This window comes from Pan paniscus, chromosome X (assembly GCF_029289425.2).
Source record: "Pan paniscus chromosome X, NHGRI_mPanPan1-v2.0_pri, whole genome shotgun sequence".
NCBI lineage: Eukaryota > Metazoa > Chordata > Mammalia > Primates > Hominidae > Pan > Pan paniscus.
The window spans coordinates 56333908-56360626 of record NC_073272.2 but is presented as its reverse complement, the minus strand read 5'-3'; the positions used below and the strand labels follow the sequence as shown (position 1 = coordinate 56360626).

General features: G+C 42.9%; 1 protein-coding gene across 3 annotated transcripts in view; it reads left to right on the top strand.

Moving 5' to 3' along the window:
• Positions 1–26719, top strand: part of PFKFB1 (6-phosphofructo-2-kinase/fructose-2,6-biphosphatase 1) — a 67180-nt gene that overhangs the window by 34265 nt on the left and 6196 nt on the right. The window contains exons 2-10 of one of the 3 annotated variants that reach the window (XM_034950716.3): positions 1072–1197; positions 3603–3630; positions 4561–4627; positions 5529–5603; positions 6092–6148; positions 8187–8308; positions 12354–12561; positions 15249–15395; positions 18904–19008. In XM_034950716.3, the coding sequence (XP_034806607.3) occupies positions 1072–1197; positions 3603–3630; positions 4561–4627; positions 5529–5603; positions 6092–6148; positions 8187–8308; positions 12354–12561; positions 15249–15395; positions 18904–19008 (935 nt within the window). Of the gene's footprint in view, positions 1–1071; positions 1198–3536; positions 3631–4560; positions 4628–5528; positions 5604–6091; positions 6149–8186; positions 8309–12353; positions 12562–15248; positions 15396–18903; positions 19009–26719 lie in introns of all 3 variants that reach the window. The other 2 variants (XM_003807145.6, XM_057301063.1) reach the window with 2 other exon arrangements.

Genomic DNA, 26719 nt, shown 5'->3' with positions numbered 1-26719 from the left:
CTTTTCTCTTCAGACATTGTTTTTATTCCTTGCTTTGATTCTGCCCTTTGTGCTACACCCTGGAGATAATATATCTCTTAAATCTCTTATAGATGTATTCCACTGTTATTTTTACTGATGCTTTTTAGCCTGGTAGTGGGGAAATGGGGACCTGGGACATTCTATGCTATGCTGATTAAGTCTCAGTCTTAGGCAGGCTTACCCTGGGTGTTGGAGGTATGACCTTCACAAGTGTTCCTGCCCCTCCTCCTATGTTCTAACCCAAGTGGGCTTAGCACATTTTCCTGCCCCTCCTGGGTTAGGATTTTTTTTTTTCAATTTTCTCCCCCAGCTGTAGTGAGTTTTCACCAGTGCCCTCAGTTTCTGTTGCCCTTTCTTCTGAGGACTAAGACTTTTTTCCCTTTGGGAAGATAAGGTAGATTGCTATGGGCAGAGTTTCAGTGATGTTGGCCATTCTGCTCTGCCAGCTGCAGTGAGTTTCTCCCAGTACTTTCAAGCTGGTTTTTGTTGCCTTTTCCCTGAATAGTAAGGCTTTTGCTCCATAGAGAATATAGGGAAACTAGTCTGTGCAGAATTTCAGCAACAGCTATTATACTGTTCTCCCCGAGCAGAACTACAGGATATCTTTCTCAGGAGTCTTCTCAGTCTTTCTTGTCAGCACCTGGGGGAGTTCCTGGAGGAAAACTCTGCAAAGGGGTGCAAAATTGCCTATGTCTGCAGCTCCTACAGGCTTCACATTCTCACACTAGCCCAAAACCAGCCTTTAGCAATTCATTATAATTTTTAGCTGAATCCTCTTATAAAGTTTGTATGTTGTTCAGTGGTATCTGCACCAGGTAAGCAAATGCCTGGTCCTGTGGCTCCCTTGAAGATGGTTGTTTCTACAGGTTTGTGGTACTGCAACCTCAGTTTTCTGATGAGTCTGAGAGAAGTTCTTAATTTTCACTTTCCCGGTTTTTTCGTTATTGTAATGGTGGGAGACATGTTCTTTACAACTCTACATTTCTGGCCTAATACCAGAAGAGCCTATGAATCTGAGGATAAGCTTTTGAGGGTCTGTTTATTTTTCAGCATCCATACCCCAGTTTACCAATTCCCCCACAATGGTGATCATGGTGGGTTTACCAGCTCGAGGCAAGACCTATATCTCCACGAAGCTCACACGATATCTCAACTGGATAGGAACACCAACTAAAGGTATGTCTCTGAAAGCCTTTGTTCAACAAACCCATAAAAGCTACTGGCTGAAAACCTTACTTAGGTAGAAGGCCAAAGTCCTCAATACCAGAAACGCCCCATCATTATTATTACCAGCATTAGGACTACTGCTACCACTATTACTACATTCTTATACATTTTATAACTTCTTGAGCACATACTTTGTGCCCAACACCACTCTAGGTGCTAAGCATAGGAAAACTAGTATTAAGATTAAATGTCTTCTCTCAAGAAGTTCCATGACCTCAAAACAATCCTGTGAGTAACATACTATTTTTATTGCCATTACTATTATTGCCATACCAATATTACTACTTTTATTAGCATTACCACTTCTTCACCATTTCATAGCTGAGGAAATTAAGGCCCAAGGAGTGAAGTGCCTTGTCTAAAGGCATATAGCCAGTTATAGAACCAAGATATGAACCCAGGTCTATTTGATTCTAAGCCTGATATTCACTGTGCCAGGTCTAATGCATGATTCTACTGATTGGAAGAGAAAAGAATCCCATGTTAGCCCTATAGTCTCCTTTTCTCCATTCTTTTTGTCTCCTTCTTTTCCTTGTTAATCTCAACATCCTGTCTCTCTGCCCCACTTCCCTCTATCTCTCCCTCTCTTCCTTCCTCTCCCCAATTTTTGTTTCTTTTTCCCATTTCTTCTTTCTGTTCATCTATGTTCTCTTTATCTAATTCACTGGTGAAGAGTTTCCTGATGGTTTACCATGTGCCCAAACTCCTGCTAGGCAGTGGGGATACAAAACTGGTTGAGACTCACACCCTGTCCTTGAGGAGTTCTGAGTCTAGCTGGGATGTATAAGAATACCTCATATCATCTAGGAATTCTAGAGCAGGAGCAGGGTGCTGTATGAAATCACAAAGGGATATGCCAACTGGAAGGCAAGGAAAGCTTCCTACATAGGATATGTTTGAGCTGAGTCTTGTGGGAGGAATAAGACATTGGCAGAAGGGAAGGAGAGAAGGAGCAGCTCTCATGGAGGACTGCAAGCTCTCAGGAAAATCTGCTGAGTGTAGAGGCACATGGGACACTGGCAGACGGGTTTCTGCCTTAAGGGCCCCATCATGGGTTCTGATTCCCCTGCTTTCTATCTTCTTCACTCAATTCTCTCAAAGGCCTCCAGAGTCATATTTCAAAGCACAAAGCTGAACATGCCTGTGGCCTCCAAAGGTCCCCTTGGCCTGCAGGTTTAAATCCAAGCTCCTTACCCTGTTGTTCAAGGCCCTCCACAATTGGCCCCTTCCAGCATCTCAGGCCTCAGCTATAGTGGATGACTCACCATCCTCCAAACATGCTCTTCCTTCTGCCAATGCCATACTCTTGCTCAAGCTGTTCCTCTACCTGGAATGCCTTTGTTCCTGACTCCCACTGCCCATATCTGCCTGTAAAAGGTGCCTACCCTAAAAAGCCTGGTTCAAATGGTGAAACCTTCTCAGATCATTCCAAGTACAATTAGTCTTTCCTTCCCTCTCACTGTCTTCCGTGGCTTCATATTGTCTTTGTCAGAGCATTGAACAAACTCTGTGGGAGCTCTCCATTTACTGGTTTACTCACTGTCTTACCTGTTGGACTGTGAGTGCCTTAAAGGCCCCATCATGAAGATCGGGCTAATCCCTGAGACCCAGAGCTCATATCCTGCTTCACAGAGTAGGAGTCAAAAAGTATTTGTTGGATGAGTGAATGAAATGTTAACTCTTTGGCTGCTTATCTTCTTTCTCCTCCTTTCCTTCCCTCCTCTCTAGTTTTTCATCATTGCAAGTGGGAAAGTATGGCCTAGAGATTTAGATTTAGAATCTTCCTCATAATATAGAAAAATAAAATAACTTTGGACTAGAAGTCAGGAGGTCCAGTCTATATCTGTCACCAACTCACTCACTGTTTGACCCTTGGTGATTAATTTTACTCCCTAGATCTCTATTTCTTCATCTTTCCACTGGAGTAGGGCATTTTAAGGATTGGCATTTATGATAAAGTAGAATAATGGAAAGACCACCAGCTATGGAGCTAAATAGACCTGGGTTTGATCTCAGATATCCACAGATAGGAAATAACTTACACTGTGTAAGTTATTTCCTATCTCTGAACTTTCAGTTTCCTCATTTATAAAATGGTAATAGTGATCTCTACTTTGCAGGGCTGTTGTGAGGAATAAATAAACTGGTAGCCATAATTTGAAGTTTTAAAAGCATATTTTATAGCTACAAATTATACCTTCTTCTACCTCTGAGGTCCCTCCCAGCAAGGACATTTTTTTGGCCACTGGGATCTTCCCAACCTCTTCACTGGCACTCCCTGCTTTCAGTGTTTAATTTAGGCCAGTATCGACGAGAGGCAGTGAGCTACAAGAACTATGAATTCTTTCTTCCAGACAACATGGAAGCCCTGCAAATCAGGAAGTAAGTACCCAATATTTTAGGAACCTGTGCTGTCTCATGGCTGAAAGGCCCTTGTTCAGATACTGGGGGAGTAGGGCAGAATAATCTGGACCAGAAAGGAGGCCCTCTAGACTCTCAAACAGTAGTTGGAACAGCCCTTCCATTTTCCTGCCCAAATCCTGTTTCTGGTCAAGAATAATCTGGACCAGAAAGGAGGCCCTCTAGACTCTCAAACAGTAGTTGGAACAGCCCTTCCATTTTCCTGCCCAAATCCTGTTTCTGGTCATAACCATCCACTTATCAAGAACCTTTAATGGTCTTCTACTTCTGACAGGAGAGAGTAGAAACTTCTCAGCTTAGCATTTGAGGCATGAATCTCAATACCTTGGCCTACTCTAGTTTCTGTAGTCTCATCAGTTCAACCTCAAGGTCTCTCTGCACTACAAGACTCTGAGTACTTGCAGAATAGAGCCTGGGCCTTATGCCTTCATTATAGAACCTGGCAGTGAGTAATCACTAAAGAGATTTTTGCTGAAAGCATAAATACATTGCCACTGTCATGCCTGTGTGTTACCCATGCCAGGAATGCCTTTTACTTCACAGACCACATGCTCTACTTGGGTCCATAAAACAGTTCAGCTTGAGTTCCATTAGCTCAAGGGTTGGAGCCCTTAATATTATGGCTTCTGTCATTGCTCAGCTTTTCCTGATTGTGTCACTTTATACCTGCCCGTAAACCGTGTAAGCTGTGCACACATAGCCACTTTCAACTGTTTGACCCCTCTGTGCTTAGTACGGTGCCTAAAGCGTAGGGCACCCTGTGTAGATGTTCAATACATGATAAGTTAGTCTAAGACATGAGAGATGGTACAGAAGATACTGCAGACAATGAGAGAGAAATCCATCCTGGGGGATAAGGGTTGCCTCTTTTTCTTTCCTGGTCTATTTCAGGCAGTGCGCCCTGGCAGCCCTGAAGGATGTTCACAACTATCTCAGCCGTGAGGAAGGTCATGTTGCGGTAAAGAAATTTTTTATTTTTTCCTTGGGTAACTACTGGGAAGGGAATTAGCTAATATGTACTGAACATTTACCAATGTGTACAGAACATTATGTTCTGAGTATTTGCATATATTAATAACTTAATTTTATGCTCCCCCCTTGAGATAGGTGTTGTTATTATGCCCCAATTCAGAGCCCAGAAGAATGGTTCACAGAGACATTAAATAATTTCCCAAGGTGGTACAACGTATACCTGGCAGGGCCAGAAGTGGAATCCAGGTTGCATAGCTTCAGAATCCCCGCTCTTAACCACTATACACTACCAGTCTACCCCCAATAATTCAGCAGGACTATATTAGAATTTAAAACTGCAGTACAAACAGTTTTGAGTTATAGAGACTTACCTAAATATCTAGTCAATATTTTGGCTAGGATTTGCAAATTATAAAAGGGGAGGAGATTCTCAAATATGCAAATGGTCCAATCTCAGGTGCTGAGGATAGGGAATTGTTTCCTGTTTTAGAGGACTTCTAAAGTGATAAGGAAGGAAGAAGCTTCAGCTAGGAATTGAGAGAACCAGTTCTAGCTCTGCTCTGTCAGCAACTCTCGGTGACTTTGGTCAAGCCAAGTTCTTCTAGGCCTCAGTTACCTCACCTATAAAATGACCCTAATAAAAACCCACAATTTCCTCTTGCCTTATTACACTCACAGGGTAGCATACATTTCTGGACAGACCATAAGGGCCCAATATGTGCTTGTGAAATTGTCATAAGCCAATCATGAATCCTTCCTATCCTTCAAGACCTTGTTCAAGTTCTACCTCCATATGGAAGCCCTCCACTTAGCACAGGGATGGGCAAAGAGTAGGTGTTCTGTTAGCACCAGATTCAGAGTAAGCCAATCTCATTACCTGCCTCTAGGTTTTTGATGCCACCAACACTACCAGAGAACGACGGTCACTGATCCTGCAGTTTGCAAAAGAACATGGTTACAAGGTATGGTAACACTCCAACTCTTATCTAGAGCCTATTTCTCCAGCACAAACCCCAAAGAAAGGCAAACCAGGGGACTCAGAGCAGCCAAATCCGCAACCATAAGCTCAACATTTTAATTTGGTTCTCTAACTTTCCAGGATATAGTCAGAAGCAGCAAAGCAGAACAAGAAAGGAGGGGTGCCACATTAGGCAATGGAAGATGACTGCAGACAGGCTGGCTATGGGGAAAGAGTGGAGAGAGTCACTACAAAAAACTTATATAAGACCTAAACCCAGTAAAGATATAAAACAACAGTCTGGGGTCATTCAGTTTAGAGCCAATCTGCCTCATGAAACTCAGAAGCCTGAAAGTACCACTGTATGAGAGCATTATGTTGTCAGAGATGCCCCTGGAGATGACTTAGAGCCATTGAAAAGGAGTAAAGCTATGTTCAGCTCCTACCAAACATAATTTCCTGCTGGAAATCTCTTTTCTGTTTCTTTTATAGGTGTTTTTCATTGAGTCCATTTGTAATGACCCTGGCATAATTGCAGAAAACATCAGGGTAAGGACCACCAGTTACTTTTCCACTTTGCTCTGCCTTAGGCTTAGATCATGCCTAAGGCAGAGGTGAGATTATGCCTAAGGCAACTCCATGAGATTAAAGAAAGTATTCCTCCCTGATCTTCTCCTCTGAGTTTTCATAGGAAGCATTCCCTAACCATCCTGGCTTACAATGACTCTATTAATTTTAATGAAGCCAACATATATAGTGCCCTTTGTATGCTCCAGATATCAAACTTGACTGTCATTAATTTTCACAACAAAACTGCATATTAGAGATTATTTCCATGTTAGAGAGAGGAAACTGAGGTTCCAAAAGCATAAATGAATTGTCAAAAATTCATACAGACAAAGGGATGGAAGTGGGACTGGACCTCAGGCTTGGCTGTCTGCCTCAAAAGCCTACATTTTTTATTCTGCCCCAAAATTCATACCAGAACTATCACTGCTCTTAGATTCTAGACATGTGGTCTAGAACTAGGTCATTTACCACATTTTGTTGTTCCCTACTTCATCAAATTACTGGAGCTCAAGAACAGAAGAGACCTTAAGGGTAATTTTCTTCTACCCTCCATCAGATACTTGAAATCTTACCTAAATGTATATCTATATTTTCTTTTTATACCTGCAATGACAAGGGGCCCATTGCTTTCAACAAATGCGGTCCAGTCAAGCTGGAATTTGCCTCCCTGTAATTTTTATTAATAGGTCATTTTTTTAACTTTTTGGGACATACAGCATGTCCATTTCCTCCCTTCCTTCTTCATCCTCCCATCTATCTATCTATCTATTGATTCAATAGAAATTGACTATACACCTGGTCTTGGCCATTCTGGGCATTAGAGACATATATATGGATAGTGGAGAGTCCTTCCCTTGAGCGCACAGTCTAGTAAGGAAGACTGGCAAGTATATATACAGAACTCTGAGAACTGAGGTGATATGAGGGAACAGAGGAACTTTGGGAAGACAGTGCTGAGGGCCTAACTTTGCATGGGGGCAGAAATCAGGGAAGCCTTCCTAATGGAGGTAAAATTAAAATGAATGGTACCTTGAAGAACACATAGGAATTTGGTGGGTGAAGAATGGAAAATAGGGATATAAGCATATACTAAGTATGGCATCTCCGGAGAACTATAAGTAGCTTAAATTGGCTAAAGCCAAATGTGTGGAGGAATAAGGGAGCCATGGGAGATAAGGATGAAGAAATAATTTGGGGCCCAATCATGACAAGCCATGAGCCACCTGCTAAAATAATTCACACTTTTTTCTAAAAGGTATGACAAAATGTAGAAGGGCTTTAGGCAGGAGAATACTTTGGCCAGATGTTCATATTAGAAATACCCTTCTGGCTGCCAGTATGGTGAATACATTAGAACTAAAAAGAATATAGACAAAGTAATTGGGCACAAAGCTATAGTGAGCACAAGCAAGAAAGAATGGATATTTAGAGGAGATGATAGAGTGGAGAGGATTTGGTACCTGCTAAGAGGTGAGGGATGATAGAAAGACAGACATCTAGGATGACTCCCAGGTTCCATTTAGGATCATACGACTGGGTAGGTGATAGTGCCAGTACCTGAGATGAGGATTGTGGGAGGAGACGTGGGTATTGGTGGATTAGGAGAGGCCAGTCTTCAGAAATCCAAAGACAGCACGTCATAACCTCCCGGTAAACACTTGATACATGTAAGTCATAATGACCCCTGGCCAAGATCTCTAGTTCCTCTTCTTCAGCCATTTCTCATATCACAATTTCTGGTCCTCTTATAAATGTTCTTCTTTTATAAGCAGTGTATTCTCTGGGACTGAGTATAATGTAACAGGCCTTGTTTGAGATTAGGAATGAGGAGTCACACAACCAGCTTCTTTTCAATTGGCTGATTTTTGTAAACTTGGGCAAGATGTGTTCTCCAGGTCTCAATTTCCTCATCTTTATAATGAGGCATCTTGTACTCAATGGTCTCTAAGGGAACTTCCAAAGAAAACCATCTGTCTCCCAATGTCTCCCTTGATACCTCTGTTCTCCCTGCTCCCAGCAAGTGAAACTTGGCAGCCCTGATTATATAGACTGTGACCGGGAAAAGGTTCTGGAAGACTTTCTAAAGAGAATTGAGTGCTATGAGGTCAACTACCAACCCTTGGATGAGGAACTGGACAGGTAAGAGCCAGCACCCCAAAGTCAAGGTCTAGATCTTTCACCCAGTTTTGATATCCTGTAGAACCTAGAGTAAATATCCTCCCTTGCTGGGCCTCAACTTCTCTATCTGTAATATCAGGAAACTGAACTTGATGATCTTTCTTCAAGGATCCTTTCAGCTCTGATTCCTTGATGTGTAAGGTGTTCCTAGGATGACTAAAATAGTGCTTTCCTGAGCAATATGAACAGTTCAGGACCCTGGGAACAAATGCCCCCCTCCTGTGGGTGTTGCGATTATTATTACAAAAGTGTTCTTCACACGTGAATGACACTTCAGTTTCCAAACATGTTTACCTTCTTTCTTACATTTAATCCTCTAGGACTCCTGTAAAGGAGGCTGAGATAAGTCTTATGATCATAAAATTTCAAGAAAAAGAAATTGAGTCTTAGAGAGTTGAAATTACTTTCTCAAGTTCCCACCACAAGGGGTAGAGCTAGGATTCTAATTACATGTTCTGTCTCCTAGTCATGTCTCTTTTCACAACACTCCCATGTCTCATCAATCAACAAGTATTTGGACCCTTTGGGCTGTGGTATATGTAGGGGGTATAAATAGGGGCAAAAGAGGTGGGTTCTATCCTTGGGTAGCTTCTATAGTGCTTTGACATATGAGAAGACCCATAAAAAAAAAACAAGAAATGTTCTGTCATCATACCAACTAAAGATAGGAGAGAGCAGATGTGAGTTTTAGATGTAGAATGTTCCCAGAACCCTACTCTCTTTGAAAATGTATTATGATGAGAAGAGACCCCAAGTGAGAAGTATAAAGAGGCTTCAAATGGTCATCACCACTCTAAGAAATCTAAAGAGTGGCCTTACCCAACTGAAGTACCAAGAAATGAGCACTGTTACTGCCCCACTCTTTAGATGGAGGAACTGAGACCCAGATCAAGTCAAAGTCTTACCTTGGGCTACACAATGAATGAGTCAGTAGCACAATATATACTCGAACCCATATCCCAGTTGTGCAGATTGTTCATTGTACAGGCACCCTGGTCAAGGGTACACTCGCTTCTCTCACCAAGATGTGTGCTGAAGTAGGGCTGTGTGACCCTGAGGAAAGTATGGCTTTTTAAAATTATCACAAAGGCACAACATGGGCTAACAGCATATGGTGAAAGGAGCCTGAAGGCCGGGGTGAAGGATGTAAGTGAAAGAACAGCATTGACAAAGCCCCAGCCCTGGGCCTAGACCCTGCAGTTGCTAGGTTGCTGTTTGATGAATTCGTTTGGGCCAGAAGAAGACAGATCTAGAAGGTCAGCTTTATGTCATCATTTCTCCATCAACAGACATTTACAGTCTATGCATCAGGTCCCAGCCCTGAACGTGGAATCAAAAGAGGAAAGGGCTGTCCCTGATTTTACAGAATGTCCAGTTAGTTGGAGAAGACAATGAGTACACAGTTGGTCACAACTCTGGTGACAGTAAACCAACTGGGCTGTAGGAACATAGGACCCAGTCCAGCTTAGAGGAAGAAGGTCTAAACGAGCTGGATTACCCAATAGGCAGACTACACTGAGGTTACCAGCAAGATAAGGGCTACCAAACTAAGAAAAAAAACTATCTTAAAAACTTTTATTTATTTATTTATTTTTAATTTTTGAGACAGAGTCCCGCTCTGTCACCCAGGCTGGGGTGCAGTTGCGTGATCTCAGCTCACTGCAACCTCTGCCTCCTGGGTTCAAGCAATTCTCCTGTCTCAGCCTCCTGAGTAGCTGGGACTACAGGTGCCCGCCACCGTGCCTGGCTAATTTTTGTATTTTTATTAGAGATAGGGTTTCACCATGTTGGCCAGGCTGGTCTCGAACTCCTGACCTCAAATGATCTGCCCGCCTTGGCCTCCCAAAGTGCTGGGATTACAGGCATGAGCCACCGCACCCAGCTGGCTTAAAGGCTTTTATAATATTGGCTATTTCAAAAACAGCATCAAGGTAGTCAAAGTGGAAAAATATAAAACCAGAACTTGGGAGGACCTCCCCATATTCTGTAGTTTATAATTTTTATTTTAAATAAAAATTTAAAAATTTTTTTAAAAATTTTTAAATAAAATTAAAAGTTTGGATGAGCATAGGCATTAGCTACTCTACTATTTTTGGTGTGGAACACCTCTAAATGACTTCACATGATCCTGGTCTCAAAAAAGAGAGTGAATAATGCCGGCTCTTGAGGTATAAATGCATAGCAGCTCAACTTTGGAAATCGGGCAAAGAGAATAGCACTTTGTAAGTGCCTAGTTAAATCTGAACAAGAGTAGAGAAATACAGAAAATATTCCAAGAGTAATAGCAAAGGTATGAAGACAAGAATGAAACAGAGAAGATATGGGTATGGGCATGGGACCATAAAGTGAGGCCAACTGGGCTCAGTGTGAGAAGGCAAAACCAGAAGATCAGACTAAGCTGAGGAATTTGGAAGCTCCTAGAGCCTCAAAGGACCTAGTGTTAGGAACAGACAGTAGCCAGGCAACAAGTTTACATCAGATATTTTCTATCCCTAGGCTCTGAGGGTTCTAGAAGAAATGATTGGAGAGGGGAGCATTCTGGGGTTCTTCCCGAGAAGGTGGCCTTGGAGAAATCACTTTCTCTCTCTATGCCTCAGTTTCTTCATCTTTGAAACAGAGGTGATAATTTCTGCTCTGTAGCAATATTATGAGGATTCATGCGCTTAAAAGTTCCCACTCCCTGCCAGATGCACAGAAAGTGTTCAACAAATACAAGTGCCCTGTGGAAGCCATTAGGCACAGATGGGCATGATGAGTGTGGTGCAGCCATAAAGGGCTTCTCTAGGCAGAACTAGGGAGAGGCTTTCTGAAACCAAACCTATCAGCAACCTTACCTGCCTGGAGTTAGTGCAGTGCAGCTCTTTCCATTCACTTGGTTTTGTTACCATGCAACCAGGGCTGCTGGTGTCACCCCATTGCCCCAGCCTTCCACTCCTCTTCCCAGGGATTTCTCTGAACTCTGTACAGGCCAACAACTAAAGGATTTAATGCCTGGTACAGCGTAGGCCTCAGAAGTCTTGCTCCATGTTTCTAGTCTTCTGATTAGTCAGTGCCTATACTCCACCCTTCAGCTTCTACACAAACAGGTGGTTGAACAGTTTAAATATCATTCAGTATATAGGTATTAGTTCATGACAGAGCACAGAATTGAGGATACAGTAAGGAACTTGGGACAAGGACCACAAGTTCCCCAATAATGTTGTGGACCACCTCTGTATCCCCATGCCCCACTGCTTGGCACACCTTAGAGGGAGTGACTATTTATGGAATGAATGTTGAGCACTGATCATGTGTTTCCAAGTATTTGTTCCTGACTGGCCAGAGAGCTCCCAAAGCACAGACAGTGGGTCTCCATGCCAAGCACAATGCCTAGAACAGAGGAGTATGTTTGGAGTATGTTTGTTGACTGCATAGCAAATAGGAAAATAACCCAGGCCAACCCCACTTCTGAGTGAGGAGAGAAACACACACATGCACAGACACACATATGCACACAGAGGCAATCTGGTAGCTGTGTGTAGAGTATAAAAGACAATATGTAGCAGAGGCTAAAAAAAAAAAAAAAAAAAGAGGAGTGAAGAGCTCAACTCAGGATCGGAAAGGGTAGGGGAGTGAACAAGTCAGGAGCTGCCAGTAAGACATTGGAGCTAGCCAGGGATGCAAAGGATACTGCTTCTGTCTGACTATGTTAGGGGTGTGAACCACAGAAGAGAGAACCCAGCTGCCTGTAACAGGATGAGTGAAGGTGAAAAGGCAGTTTGGCTCAAGTTGAGGCTGAAGGAAGGAGACAGGGGGAAATGGTAGCATGCAATGAGCTCCTTTGGGTGGCCAATAACCAAGTCTCTAGGACAGGTACTCGGTACAGGGCAAGGCATGGCATCACATTAGGTGACAGCTGGGCTGTGGAAGAGGTTTGAAAGGGTGTGTGGTTCGGGGTTTCTCTCGGGGTCAACCCTACCACCATTAGCCCCTGAGCTGCCCTTGCTCCTGCTTGGGTCTGGCCCAGCCACCTGTCCTACATCAAGATCTTCGACGTGGGCACACGCTACATGGTGAACCGAGTGCAGGATCACATCCAGAGCCGCACAGTCTACTACCTCATGAATATCCATGTCACACCTCGCTCCATCTACCTATGCCGACATGGTGAGAGTGAACTCAACATCAGAGGCCGCATCGGAGGTGACTCTGGCCTCTCAGTTCGCGGCAAGCAGGTAGGGTGGGCCACACACACCCGGATGGGTTGGCTGGGCTGTCCTAGGTGGGCTGCAGGTGTAGTGGTGGCCACATTCTGGGTCCACCCAGAATGACCCAGGTGGAATGACCCAGGGATGGGGTAGAAGCAGATTCCATCACTCCTGCTCTTCCACCCATCAGCTGCTCAGTCTCGACCCAGCCGCCGAATGGCTCCCAATGCCACCTGTTCTGCAGGTCTAAGAGCTTGGCCCTGGCACCCAAGGCCTGCCCAAAGCCAGCTGCTCCATGACAGTGACTCCCTTGGCCCTGCCTGACTGGTTCCCTCATCTTTCTCACAAGTTTGTGCCTTTGCTAGTGCAGCTTCCCCACCTGGTCTACCCTCTTCTGTCTCCTCTGTCAGTGGGTGACTGTCAGTGGCACAGACAGCTGCCCTGAGAGACCCACCCTTGAATCACTCTTCTTCCCAATTCTGCCCTCCCGACCTTATCCCAACGCAGGTGTCACACTGGCAGCCCCTGTCCCCACTCATGACAGTGTCCTTCCTGCCCTCCCCACTCCCTTCCAAGGCCCAGCACCTGCTCCAGGAAGCCCTCCCCATCCTCTCCTCCCTCCCAGGCAGGTTGCCATGCCCTGGGCTCCAGCTCTCTCAGTTCTGGCCTATGTGTGGCTCTCCTGGCCTGAGTATCTTCTCCCCAGCCCAGCACAGTGACCTACTAGCTGGTTGCTGGCTGAATACAGGGATCCATTTCCACAGCATTTGGCCCTGTGCCTGGGCTTATTAGCACAGGTATTGTTCCTGCTGGCAGGACTGCTTGGGGATGGAACAGGTGGGAAATGAAGTGCAGGAAGGACAGTTGTTGTCATAATTGTCATTTATTGGACACCTATGCACAGTCACGGTGCCATCTGCTTCCGCATGTGTGGCTCATTTCATCTTCACCACAGGTCTGTGGGGTGGGCATTCCTGCCACAAGTTTATGGATGAAGAAGCAGAGAGCAGCCCCAGGGCAGGCGGCCAGGATGAGACAGAGCCAGGACTGAAAGCCCGGCCTACTGGCCTGCCCTCAGCTCCCCCACTGGAGATGGGGGGAGGTGCCCCAGGCAAGGCACTATCCTGGATGGCCACACCCTGGTGTCTCCCTTTCTGTTACCTCCAGACTGACAGCCTCCCCTCGAGGTAGACGCTGACCTGTGACTCCCTCATGTCCCACTCCTCAGAGCAGAGTCAGAGGCTGCTGGAGGTGTGACCCCAGCCCATGGCAGCCCCTGCAGCCAGGGCCCTCTTGGGTGGAGCCAGCCCGGCCCTGCCCACACAGCTCGGAGCCCAGCTGGACACGTGGCTGTCTCCACAGGGCACGCCTCCCTGCACACAAACCTGTGTGTGTGTGCATGCACACAGCTGGCGCCACCTTGACGCTTCTCACAGAGCACCAGGCCCAGTTTACAAAGCACCTCCCCGTCGAGGTAGCTCTCACTTGCGCAGCACCCACTGTGTACCAGGCTGTGGTCTGGGTGCTCCCCATCCACTATCTAAAGTGCAGCCCCCAGACAGCAGGCCAGGTGAGACAATGCTCTTTGGATATGAGGCCAGAGAGGGGCAGGGATGTGTCCGAGGGCACAAGGGACCATGTAAGGGAGCTGAGGGAGTTTAACCTACAGCTCATACCTCCCTGTCAAGGGCTCCTTCCACCAGAGCATGCTGACTCCTGACTCAGGTCCATAATGAAATGTATGTATGAAACGCCTATAGCTGCATATAGAAATGTGTGCCTGGAACTATGCACCTGTGCAGATGTTCCTAACACATGCCGTCAGCAGTTAACAACACACTTATACACAGAGGAGGAAATCACTAGCTCCTCTGGGCTCCCACAGCCCTTTATGGTTCCCCTCGGTGCTGCCAGTGTTTCCCTCACTGGACTGGCCATGTCTTGAGAACAAGAACACCCCAGCACCCAGCACAGGGCCACGAACACTCAATACATGTGTGAATGCCCTTAGAACCTGGGTACCAGGAACCCTGCTTAAGCAATAAGTGTTCACAGTGTCAAAAAGTAATGTCTCCCAAATCCCACAACCCCTACTTCCAGTCCATACTCTGGGTAACCCCAAACCTAGAATTCTTTGCCCTTATTGTCTAGAGTCCGCTTTCAGTGCCTACATGGGCCTATCAGTGCCTACATGGCCTGTCCACTTGAGGTCAGGCCATATCACATGACCAAGGGGTTGCTGTTTGTGGAGCATGGGGATCAATGGAGGTGGAAATGTGGACAGAACTTGGTCATGTGACTTGGTTATCCACAAGCATGTACTAAAGGCACATAGAAGTGCAGGATAGAGCCAGAAATGGAGAGATAGACTGTGCATGGAGTGCCTCCATTGGTACTCTTGTCCCAGGCTCCACAAATGTTAGAGGTGGGCCTGTTTGAATGAATGAATAACCAAGTAGGGGCTTCGGTGAGCAATCGTGAAATAAGCGTGCTCTCTCTCTCTCTCTCTCTGTCATGCTCTTTTCTATTCCCTTGGCCCACCATCACATTGGAAAGAGTATGGCTTTTTATAAGTTTGGAACATTTAAACTCTTTGCTCTGCTTGTTCATCACCACTCAATTTGTGGCAGATCTGAGCTTGTTCTGATGGCCACCCTGCTCTCTCTTACCTCTCCTTTTCCCCTTCTCTCCTCCTCTGCATCCCCACACCCTAGTATGCCTATGCCCTGGCCAACTTCATTCAGTCCCAGGGCATCAGCTCCCTGAAGGTGTGGACCAGTCACATGAAGAGGACCATCCAGACAGCTGAGGCCCTGGGTGTCCCCTATGAGCAGTGGAAGGCCCTGAATGAGATTGATGCGGTGAGATGCATGGGGTGAATCTCCTGTGTGGGGGGGTGACTTGAGTCTGGGATTATCCCCTGGGTTGCCTCTGCTCCAGCCCCTATGGGGAGCCTAATTAATTCAACAAACTTTTTTGACAACTAGCCATGTGCTAGACCTTATTCTATGTCTTGGGGATCCAGTGAAGGCCAGAATAGACAAAGTCTCTGCCCTCATCCTAAAGACAGACAGTAAATAGGACATTACATCTCAGTGTGACAAAGGGCTATGAGAGGAGAAGTAGAAGGGATTATGGAGGATCAGAGGGTGAGGGTGCTCCTGACTCAACTTGGTGCTGGGGAATTTACAAGGAAAGCTTCCTGGAGGAAGCTAGAGGTGATATAAGAAGGAGATGAAATGGTCTGGGGAGTGGGGAAATAAATTTAATTCAGAGACAGAAAATAACTCATGTGAAGACCCAGAGATGAGAAGAGAGCATGGCAATTTCAGGGGATTGAAGGAAAGAATAGCACAGAGGCTGGGACAGCAATAGTGAGATCTGAAGAAAAGGGAGATGAGGCTAGAAAGGAAGCCAGGCCACCAGGCTTTATAGTTCATGTTGAGGGATTCAAATGCTGCCCAAACAACAATGAGATGTCATTGATGGGGTCCACATCAAGTAGGAGTAATCTGAATGTGTTGCACATTTTTAAAAAAAGCCCACTCTGGGCATGTGTGGAAATTTGGTGGGAGGAAGGCCAGAATGAACAAGTAGACCAGTAAGAAGTTGACTTCATTAGTCTGGCAAGAGGTGGGGGCATGTTGAACCAGAGTAGTGGCATCGGAGATGGAATGAAGAAGGACTTTGGGAATGTTTCAAAGGTGGAATCAGGCCAGGTGCAGTGGCTCATGCCTGTAATCCCAGCACTTTGGGAGGGCTAGGTGGGAGGATCACTTGAGCCCAGGAGTTGGAGACCAGCCTGAGCAACATAGTAAAACCCCATCTCTACAAACAATTTAAAAATTAGCTGGGTGCAGTGGTGCATGCCTGTGACCCCAGCTACTCAGGAGGCTGAGATAGGAGGATTGTTTAAGCCTGGGAGGTTGAGGCTGCAGTGAGCTGTGATCATGCCACTGCACTCCAGCCTGAGTGACAATCAAGGCCCTGTCTCAAAAAAAAAAAAAATTAAGGTGGAATCAGCAGGGCTTGCTGGTGCACTGGCTGTAAGGGATGAGGGAGAGGGAGACGTGAAGGACCCAACCCTGGTGGTATAGCAGTCTCTTCAGGGTCAGGTTCTTCCATGAGCTCTTTGAGAAAGGAGCTGTTTCCTCTCCATTGTTCACCTGCACTGTAAGTACAATGGCACTGGGCAGCAGTGCACAGGTTATGATTGTTAGGCGTCAACATAAAAGCTTCACCACTTGTGTAAATAACTTGCGTGTGGGTAGGTTAACTTACTTGCCTGCTAGATATGCCTCTATAGAAACAGACATATATGTGTGTGTACATTCATACATATGTGTATATAAATATAGAGGTACAGAAATACACATAGTTAGAAAAGGGCTATACAGCATTGTTCTGTATACCACATACATTTGCTGTAAAATATATGCAAGCAAATATGAAATTTCTTCATCATAAGTTTGGTGGCTTCTTATTTCTGGCCCACATGTGGTATAAACATTTATTGAACCCCTCCTTGTTTCAGGTTCTGGAGTGATGCTGGAGGTGGAAATTGATCTAATTCATTCCTGTCTTCACTGAATTTTCAGGCTAAATAGGGTAGACAGAGGAATAAACAGAGAAATAGAGAACAGCATGTGTGATACAGGCTCTGATAGGTAAGACTATGGGTGCATAGACTTTGGGGCAGGACACCTAACTCAGCCAAGATCTACCTGGAAGAAGTGATACCTAGCTGAAGCCTCAGGTTTGAGTAACAGTGAACCAAGTAGAAAGGATCAAGAATGACATTCCAGGCAGAGAGACAGGGATAGGGAACTTCATAAACAAAGAGGGTATTGTATGTGTGTGGAAGTGCTAAGGTTGTAGTAGTACAAATGGAGAGGGAGGAAAAAAGGAATCCATTTGAGAGAGCTTTAGGAGGTGGAATCTCAGGAATTGGCTATGAGGGGTGAGTGAGGAAGAAGCAAGAATTTAGGATGAAGATAAAGCAAGAATTTACGTTTCTGGTTTATTTTCCATGAGTAATAAAATATTAATACTTCATTCTAATGATTGAGTCTTTAAAATGTCCCTTGCGCATTCTGTACTAGTATGTTTTACTTACATTTTTCCAATATTCAAAACACTTCTATGAAGTAGTTCTAATTCTCCACATTTTGCAGATAAGGAAAGTAAAATTCGGAGAGGTTAAGCAATTTGACTCAATAAGGAGTCAATGACCATTTCCATAGGCAACAGGCTTCTAGTACTCCTCAGAATAGAAAGTTGAAGCCAATCTTGAACGACCTCGTGTACCCAGTAGGGTGCACTTTCTTCCATGGGCAGTGTGGGTTGGAGAAGTTTCACACTGCAGAGATGTTTGTGGGTTGGGGTAGGGGTTCACTTCCTCACCCCTGATGGGGGCATGGTAGATGGGCCCAATAGACAACAACCAGAGGCCACTGGCCCCCTACAGGGAGATTTAATTGGAATCCACATACCCAGAAGGAAACCTTAGAAACCCAACATCACTTTCCACCACCAGCAGCAGTCACCTCACCTCTGGGAGTTTTTCAGTAGACTTGGAATCTCTCATAAGCTCCTTAGGAACTCATTCTCTGAGTACTCAATTCCTTTTTTGAGTGAGGAGAGTGTATCTCCCCCAAATCCACTCTGAAACCATTAGGAATTTGTTAATTTTTCCTGTCTGAGATGTCTATGGATGCCTGTTTATCTGCCAGAGTTCCCAAAGTAGAGGTCTTCAGACACAGGCACACAGATACTCTCACATATACACCAGAGACATAATGAGGGACATATACATTAACAGACACACATGCCACAGACACACTGAGACCTGCATGGAAAGACCACATGGACACATTCTCAGATGCTTAGACATCCTATACACACACATACACACACACACGCAAGCACACAACATATGCTGAGACAAATACACAAACACAAGGCATAAGTCTTTAAACATACCACAAGTACATATCATAAGCATGCTGCACACAGACTTGTAAACACAGCCACAAATCCTTATGCCCATATATTTATAAAAATACATACTTATATGTATAATGTACACCTACAGACCTATCTGTACAATCATAGAAAAACATCATACACTCAGCCTGAACACATCTATTCACATACACTCACTGTCACATCTACACAGCCACACACCTCATACACACACACACACACACACGCATACACACTTATGGACAACAGGCACAAACCCAGAGCTGTGTTCACAGAGACCCAGGTGCTCATGTGCTACTGTTTCACAATCATCGAAGAATTATGGCAAAGACTCTGTGGAATTTCATCTTGTGAATACTTTCGCCCCCAAATACTTTTTCTCAGGGTGTCTGTGAGGAGATGACCTATGAAGAAATCCAGGAACATTACCCTGAAGAATTTGCACTGCGAGACCAAGATAAATATCGCTACCGCTATCCCAAGGGAGAGGTAAGGTTTGGGGGGTGGCCTAATGCCTAGGACTACTCCCCAGTGTCTTCATTGCAACTGCTAGGATTCCACAATTGTCTAGACAGCTTTAGAAACAGAGTAAGCTTATCTTGCAGCAGCTGCCATCCCACAAGGCACATGATTATCTGGCCCTTCGTTGTTTTAGATTCTTGGCTATAGGCAATAGATCCATCCCTTTCTTTTAAAAGCTACATAATTTTCTTGCTTATTCTCTTTCTGCTTCAGAAGTGCTGACTTTATCCTGGACCTTGTCTCTGGTATCCCTTCATGAAGACACTTTAAATAGTTCAACATACTCTGATTTCCTGATATTTTGTTGCCAAGTTGCCTAAAGCTCCAGCCTGTCTGGGCAGTTGGCATTGTCCCAAGGGACAATGGCTAATAATTTAATCAACTTCTTTGCCACTACATGAACCAGACCATCAGTTCCCTATCCCCATATGAGATGAATGCTCATTGCTTTTGATCAAGCCTCCACTTAGCCAGTTCCACATTTTAGAGCATTTATTAGTCATACTTTATTTCTGATATAAATGGCTGGGAAAAGTTATTAGAAAAGAAGGACATCTGGGAGGATAAAACAATAGATATTCTATTCAGTTATACAACACTTTCACATTTTTAATCTTCACCCACAGAGATGACATTATAAAATTCATCTTAATTTGCCCTCATTTTCCTTTAGGTATTTAGAGGCTATGTCATTAGAGGTATACAAAATTAAAGCAATTATATCTTCTCAGTGAATTGCACATTTTATTATTACATAGTGACCAAACCTCTTTCTCCTTGATAATCCTTTTTGCCTAAAAACGTATTTTATCTGATATTAATATAGCTGTACAAGATTCAGTGACTTCTGGTGACTGCTTACCTAGTTCACTTTTAGCTATTCATTTACTTTCAACTTCTCTGTGTATCTTTGTTTTGTGTCTCTTATAAACAGCTTATAGTTGGGTTTCGTTGTTTTTAATCCAAACTGAAAATATATGTCTTTTGAATGGTAAGTTTGGTATATTTACTTTTATTGTAATTACTAACTTTTTTAGTTTATTACTATTATCTTGTCTTGAGCTCTCTGCTTAGATTTTTCTCTTTTCCTGCCCTCTTTAGGATTGATAAAGTTTTTATATCCATATTTAAGTTATATAATTTGTTTCCATTCATTTAGAGATTACCCTTAACATTTTAAAAATTTTTCATCATGATTCTTTCAATTTTTAGTCAATATCTCAATAAGGATGTAAGGTCAAAATGTATTTCAAAATCACTCATAATAATTTTTTGCTGAGTGCTATTATGCAACCAACTTGAATCCTTAACATTTTAATATTCATTATTAACAAAATCTAAAATCAATATCTCTACCCTCTACCTAAACAACAGAAGAACTTTAAAACCCTGGCCATTGTGTCTCCTAATTTACATGTTAATTGTTTGTATTTTAGGTCAAACTTGGTCTTAACCCCCAAGTGAATTATTCCTGTTGTTGTTATTATTGTATGCAGTCAATGTTTATTTAGATTTAACCACATGCTTACTAATTCCTCTGATCATTCTTGCCCCTTGCACCTCAAATCTTCCCTCTGAGTTCATTTTCCATCTTTCTTTTTTATTTTTATTTATTTTATTTATTTTATTTATTTATTTATTTATTTATTTTTTTTTTTTTTTTTGAGACGGAGTCTTGCACTTTCGCCCAGGCTGGAGTGCAGTGGCCCCATCTCGGCTCACTGCAAGCTCTACCTCCCAGGTTCACACCATTCTCCTGCCTCAGCCTCCCGAGTAGCTGGGACTACAGGCACTTGCCACCACACCTGGCTAATTTTTTGTATTTTTAGTAGAGACGGGGTATCACCGTGCTAGCCAGGATGGTCTCCATCTCCTGACCTCATGATCCACCCACCTCGGCCTCCCAAAGTGCTAGGATTACAGGCGTGAGCCACCGCGCCCAGCCTTCCATCTTTCTTTAGAAGCTTTTTTAGTGAGTAAACACACCCTTCTTTTTGTCTAAAAATGTCTTGGTAGGAGGGGTTCCTCAATCCTAGTGATGCTTGGCTGGGTAAAAACTCTAGGATGACAGTTGTTTTCTCTCAGCACTTTGAAAGTATTACCCTCACTGTCTTCTGGCTTCTACTGTGGCTAGGAAATCTGCTGTCAGTCTAGTTTTCTTTCCTCTCTGGCTACTTTTAAGGTTTTTGTATCATTGTTGCTTTAAAGTTTCCCTCTAATATGTCTAGATGATAATTTCTTTTCATTTATTAATGTATAGCTTGGGATTAGTGAGACTTCCTGAATCTGAGGACTGGGATTCTTCTTCAAGTCTGGAAAACTCTCAGACAATTTATCTTTAAAAATTCATCTCTCACATTCTATTATCTTCTTCTGGAAATACAATTGGATGTATGTTACTCCTGCCTCTATTCTTCATGTCTCCTAACTTTTCCTTCCTATTTTCTATCTCTTTGTATCTTTTGCTGCATCCTGAGTAATTTCTTCAGCTTTATCTTCCAGTCACTATTTAAGTAGTATCCAATATGCTCCTTACCCCATACACTGAGTTTTCAATTTTAATGACTATGTTTTATTTCTGAAATTCTATTTAGTTATTTTTCAAATCTACATTGTATATTTGATGGCATCTTGTTTCTTCCTTACATTTTTTATTCCACCTTTTATTTCTTTAAAAGTTTCAAACATATTTATTTTATATTGTGGCATCCCTTATCTTAAGTTTTTAGGGTTCTCTTCTTGTTTCTGCTTATTCTCACTCATGGTAGCTTATTTCCTTGTGTGTTATATGAGCTCCAGCTTGGCAAGAATTTATCTATGGAAATCTCACGCAGCCTGAGTTGAGAGAATCCAGAGAGATTTCATTTGCTTCTTCTAAGCAGTCCTGGGAGCTAACGACTTGGGATCACTTTTTATTAAACTCTCAGCATAACATTCTTCAAACCAAATGGATAGTGTAGCTCTGAATCACCAGCCCACCTGAGGGAAGTCTGGTGGTTATAAATTCTTACAGGATTTTTTTATTATAATTTAAGTTTTAGGGTACATGTGCACAATGTGCAAGTTTGTTACATATGTATACATGTGCCATGCTGGTGTGCTGCACCTATTAAATCGTCATTTACATTAGGTATATCTCCAAATGCTATCCCTCCCCCATTCCCCCACCCCACAACAGGCCCCGGGGTGTGATGTTTCCCTTCCTGTGTCCAAGTGTTCTTAGTGTTCAATTCCCACCTATGAGCGAGAATATGCGGTGTTTGGTTTTTTGTCCTTGAGATAGTTTGCTGAGAATGATGGTTTCCAGCTTCATCCATGTCGCTACAAAGGACATGAACTCATCATTTTTTATGGCCGCATAGTATTTCATGGTGTATATGTGCCACATTTTCTTAATCCAGTCTATCATTGTTGGACATTTGGGTTAGTTCCAAGTCTTTGCTATTGTGAATAGTGCCACAGTAAACATACGTGTGCATGTGTCTTTATAGCAGCATAATTTATACTCCTTTGGGTATATACCCAGTAATGGGATGGCTGAGTCAAATGGTATTTCTAGTTCTAGATCCCTGAGGAGTCGCCACACTGACTTCCACAATGGTTGAACTAGTTTCCAGTCCCACCAACAGTGTAAAAGTGTTCCCATTTCTCCAGATCCTCTCCAGCACATGGTGTTTCCTGATTTTATATTGATCACCATTCTAACTGGTGTGAGATGGTATCTCATTGTGGTTTTGATTTCCATTTCTCTGATGGCCAGTGATGATGAGCAGTTTTTCATGTGTCTTTTGGCTGCATAAATGTCTTCTTTTGAGAAGTGTCTGTTCATGTCCTTCACCCACTTTTTGATGGGGTTGTTTGTTTTTTTCTTGTAAATTTGTTTCAGTTCTTTGTACATTCTGGATATTAGCCCTTTGTCAGATGAGTAGATTGCAAAAATTTTCTCCCATTCTGTAGGTTGCCTGTTCACTCTGATGGTAGTTTCTTTTGCTGTGCAGAAGCTCTTCAGTTTAATTAGATCCCATTTGTGTGTTTTGGCTTTTGTTGCCATTGCTTTTGGTGTTTTAGACATGAAGTCCTTGCCCATGCCTATGTCCTGAATGGTAATGCCTAGGTTTTCTTCTAGGGTTTTTATGGTTTTAGGTCTAACGTTTAAGTCTTTCATCCATCTTGAATTAATTTTTGAATAAGGTGTAAGGAAGGGGTCCAGTTTCAGCTTTCTACATGTGGCTAGCCAGTTTTCCCAGCACCGTTTATTAAATAGGGAAGCCTTTCCCCATTGCTTGTTTTTCTCAGGTTTGTCAAAGATCAGATAGTTGTAGATATGCGGCATTATTTCTGAAGGCTCTGTTCTGTTCCATTGGTCTATATCTCTGTTTTGGTACCAGTACCATGCTGTTTTGGTTACTCTAGCCTTGTAGTATAGTTTGAAGTCAGGTAGCATGATGCCCCCAGCTTTGTTCTTTTGACTTAGGATTGACTTGGCGATGCGGGCTCTTTTTTGGTTCCATATGAACTTTAAAGTAGTTTTTTCCAATTCTGTGAAGAAAGGCATTGGTAGCTTGATGGGGATGACATTGAATCTATAAATTACCTTGGGCAGTATGGCCATCTTCACGATATTGATTCTTCCTACCCATGAGCATGGAATGTTCTTCCATTTGTTTGTATCCTCTTTTATTTCATTGAGCAGTGGTTTGTAGTTCTCCTTGAAGAGGTCCTTCACATCCCTTGTAAGTTGGATTCCTAGGTATTTTATTCTCTTTGAAGCAATTGTGAATGGGAGTTCACTCAGGATTTGGCTCTCTGTTTGTCTGTTTTTGGTGTAAAGAATGCTTGTGATTTTTGCACATTGATTTTGTATCCTGAGACTTTGCTGAAGTTGCTTATCAGCTTAAGGAGATTTTGGGCTGAGACGATGGGGTTTTCTAAATATACAATCATGTCATCTGCAAACAGGGACAATTTGACTTCCTCTTTTCCTAATTGAATGCCCTTTATTTCTTTCTCCTGCCTGACTGCCCTGGCCAGAACTTCCAACACTATGTTGAATAGGAGTGGTGAGAGAGGGCATCCCCATCTTGTGCCAGTTTTCAAAGGGAATGCTTCCAGTTTTTGCCCATTCAGTATGATATTGGCTGTGGGTTTGTCATAAATAGCTCTTATTATTTTGAGATACATCCCCTCAATACCTAATTCATTGAGAGTTTTTAGCATGAAGGGCTGCTGAATTTTGTCAAAGGCCTTTTCTGCGTCTATTGAGATAATCATGTGGTTTTTGTCATTGGTTCTGTTTATATGCTGGATTATGTTTATTGATTTGCATATGTTGAACCAGCCTTGCATCCCAGGGATGAAGCCCACTTGATCATAGTGGATAAGCTTTTTGATGTGTTGCTGGATTCGGTTTGCCAGTATTTTATTGAGCATTTTTGCATCGATGTTCATCAGGGATATTGGTCTAAAATTCTCTTTTTTTGTTGTGTCTCTGCCTGGCTTTGGTATCAGGATGATGCTGGCCACATAAAATGAGTTAAGGAGGATTCCCTCTTTTTCTATTGATTGGAATAGTTTCAGACAGAATGGTACCAGTTCCTCCTTGTACATCTGGTAGAATTCGGCTCTGAATCCATCTGGTCCTGGACTATTTTTGGTTGGTAAGCTATTAATTATTGCCTCAATTTCAGAGCCTGTTATTGGTCTATTCAGAGATTCAACCTCTTTCTAGTTTAGTCTTGGGAGGGTGTATGTGTCCAGGAATTTATCCATTTCTTCTAGATTTTCTAGTTTATTTGCGTAGAGGTGTTTATATTATTCTCTGATGGTAGTTTGTGTATCTGTGGGATCGGTGGTGATATTCCCTTTATCATTTTTTATTGCATCTATTTGATTCTTATCTCTTTTCTTCTTTATTAGTCTTGCTACTGGTCTATCAATTTTGTTCATCTTTTCAAAAAACCAGCTCCTGGATTCATTGATTTTTTGAAGGGTTTTTTGTGTCTCTATCTCCTTCAGTTCTGCTCTGATCTTAGTTATTTCTTGCCTTCTGCTAGCTTTTGAATGTGTTTGCTCTTGCTTCTCTAGTTCTTTCAATTGTGATGTTAGGTGTCAATTTTAGATCTTTCCTGCTCTCTCTTGTGGGCATTTAGTGCTATAAATTTCCCTCTACACACTGCTTTAAATGTGTCCCAGAGATTCTGGTATGTTGTGTCTTTGTTCTCGTTGGTTTCAAAGAACATCTTTATTTCTGCCTTCATTTCGTTATGTACCCAGTAGTCATTGAGGAACAGGTTGTTCAGTTTCCATGTAGTTGAGCGGTTTTGCGTGAGTTTCTTAATCCTGAGTTCTTCTAGTTTGATTGCACTGTGGTCTGAGAGACAGTTTGTTATAATTTCTGTTCTTTTACATTTGCTGAGGAGTGCTTTACTTCCAACTATGTGGTCAATTTTGGAATAAGTGCGGTGTGGTGCTGAGAAGAATGTGTATTCTGTTGATTAGGGGTGGAGAGTTCTGTAGATGTCTATTAGGTCCGCTTGGTGCAGAGCTGAGTTCAATTCCTGGATATCCTTGTTAACTTTCTCGTTGATCTGTCTAATGTTGACAGTGTGGTGTTAAAGTCTCCCATTATTATTGTGTGGGAGTCTAAGTCTCTTTGTAAGTCACTAAGGACTTGCTTTATGAATCTGGGTGCTCCTGTGTTGGGTGCATATATATTTAGGATAGTTAGCTCTCCTTGTTGAATTGATCCCTTTACGATTATGTAATGGCCTTGTCTCTTTTGATCTTTGTTGGTTTAAAGTCTGTTTTATCAGAGACTAGGATTGCAACCCCTGCCTTTTTTTGTTTTCCATTTGCTTGGTAGATCTTCCTCCATCCCTTTATTTTGAGCCTATGTGTGTCACTGCATGTGAGATGGGTTTCCTGAATACAGCACACTGATGGGTCTTGACTCTTTATCCAATTTGCCAGTCTGTATCTTTTAATTGGAGCATTTAGCCCATTTACATTTAAGGTTAATATTGTTATGTGTGAATTTGATACAGGAGGATTTTCACTTATTTCCCCTGAGAGCCAAGGAGAGACAGACACATTTTCTTGTTGTTTCTTTTTGCTTGTTAAGGAACTTTTTCTAGTTTGCACTTAGAGCGTAAAGATTTGGTCTTTGAGCATCTCAGATTTATGTGAGAGTCTCAGTCTTAACACCCCACCTTGTGCACAACCAAGGCCTTGTCTTCTACTTCCGTACGGTTTTTAAAACTCAAAACTCTTAGTTACTATGATTGGCAAATGCCTCCAGGGCAGCTGTGGCTGCTACATCCACTTATCACTTGTTTTTTTCCGTTTTTCTCTATTTTGGGGCCCTATATTTATAAAATTTTCTTTATTTTTGTGAAAGGTCAGCAGTGCACTTAAGAAGACAATTTGCAGTGGGGAGTTGTATTGTTGTTATTGTTATTTAGTCCACTGTATTGATACATTTATTTGGTCCACTATATTGATAGCCCCCATTTAGCAGATAATGAAACTAAGACCCTAAGAAGGAAGTGAGTTGCCTAAGGTCATACTGGTGGGTCAACAATTGAACTGGCACTGGAACCAAATGTTCTTGATTCCTAGTTTAGAGTTCTTCCCCTCTGGGCAAATGTGCCTCATCTTCCTTTCTCACTCAAGTATCCCT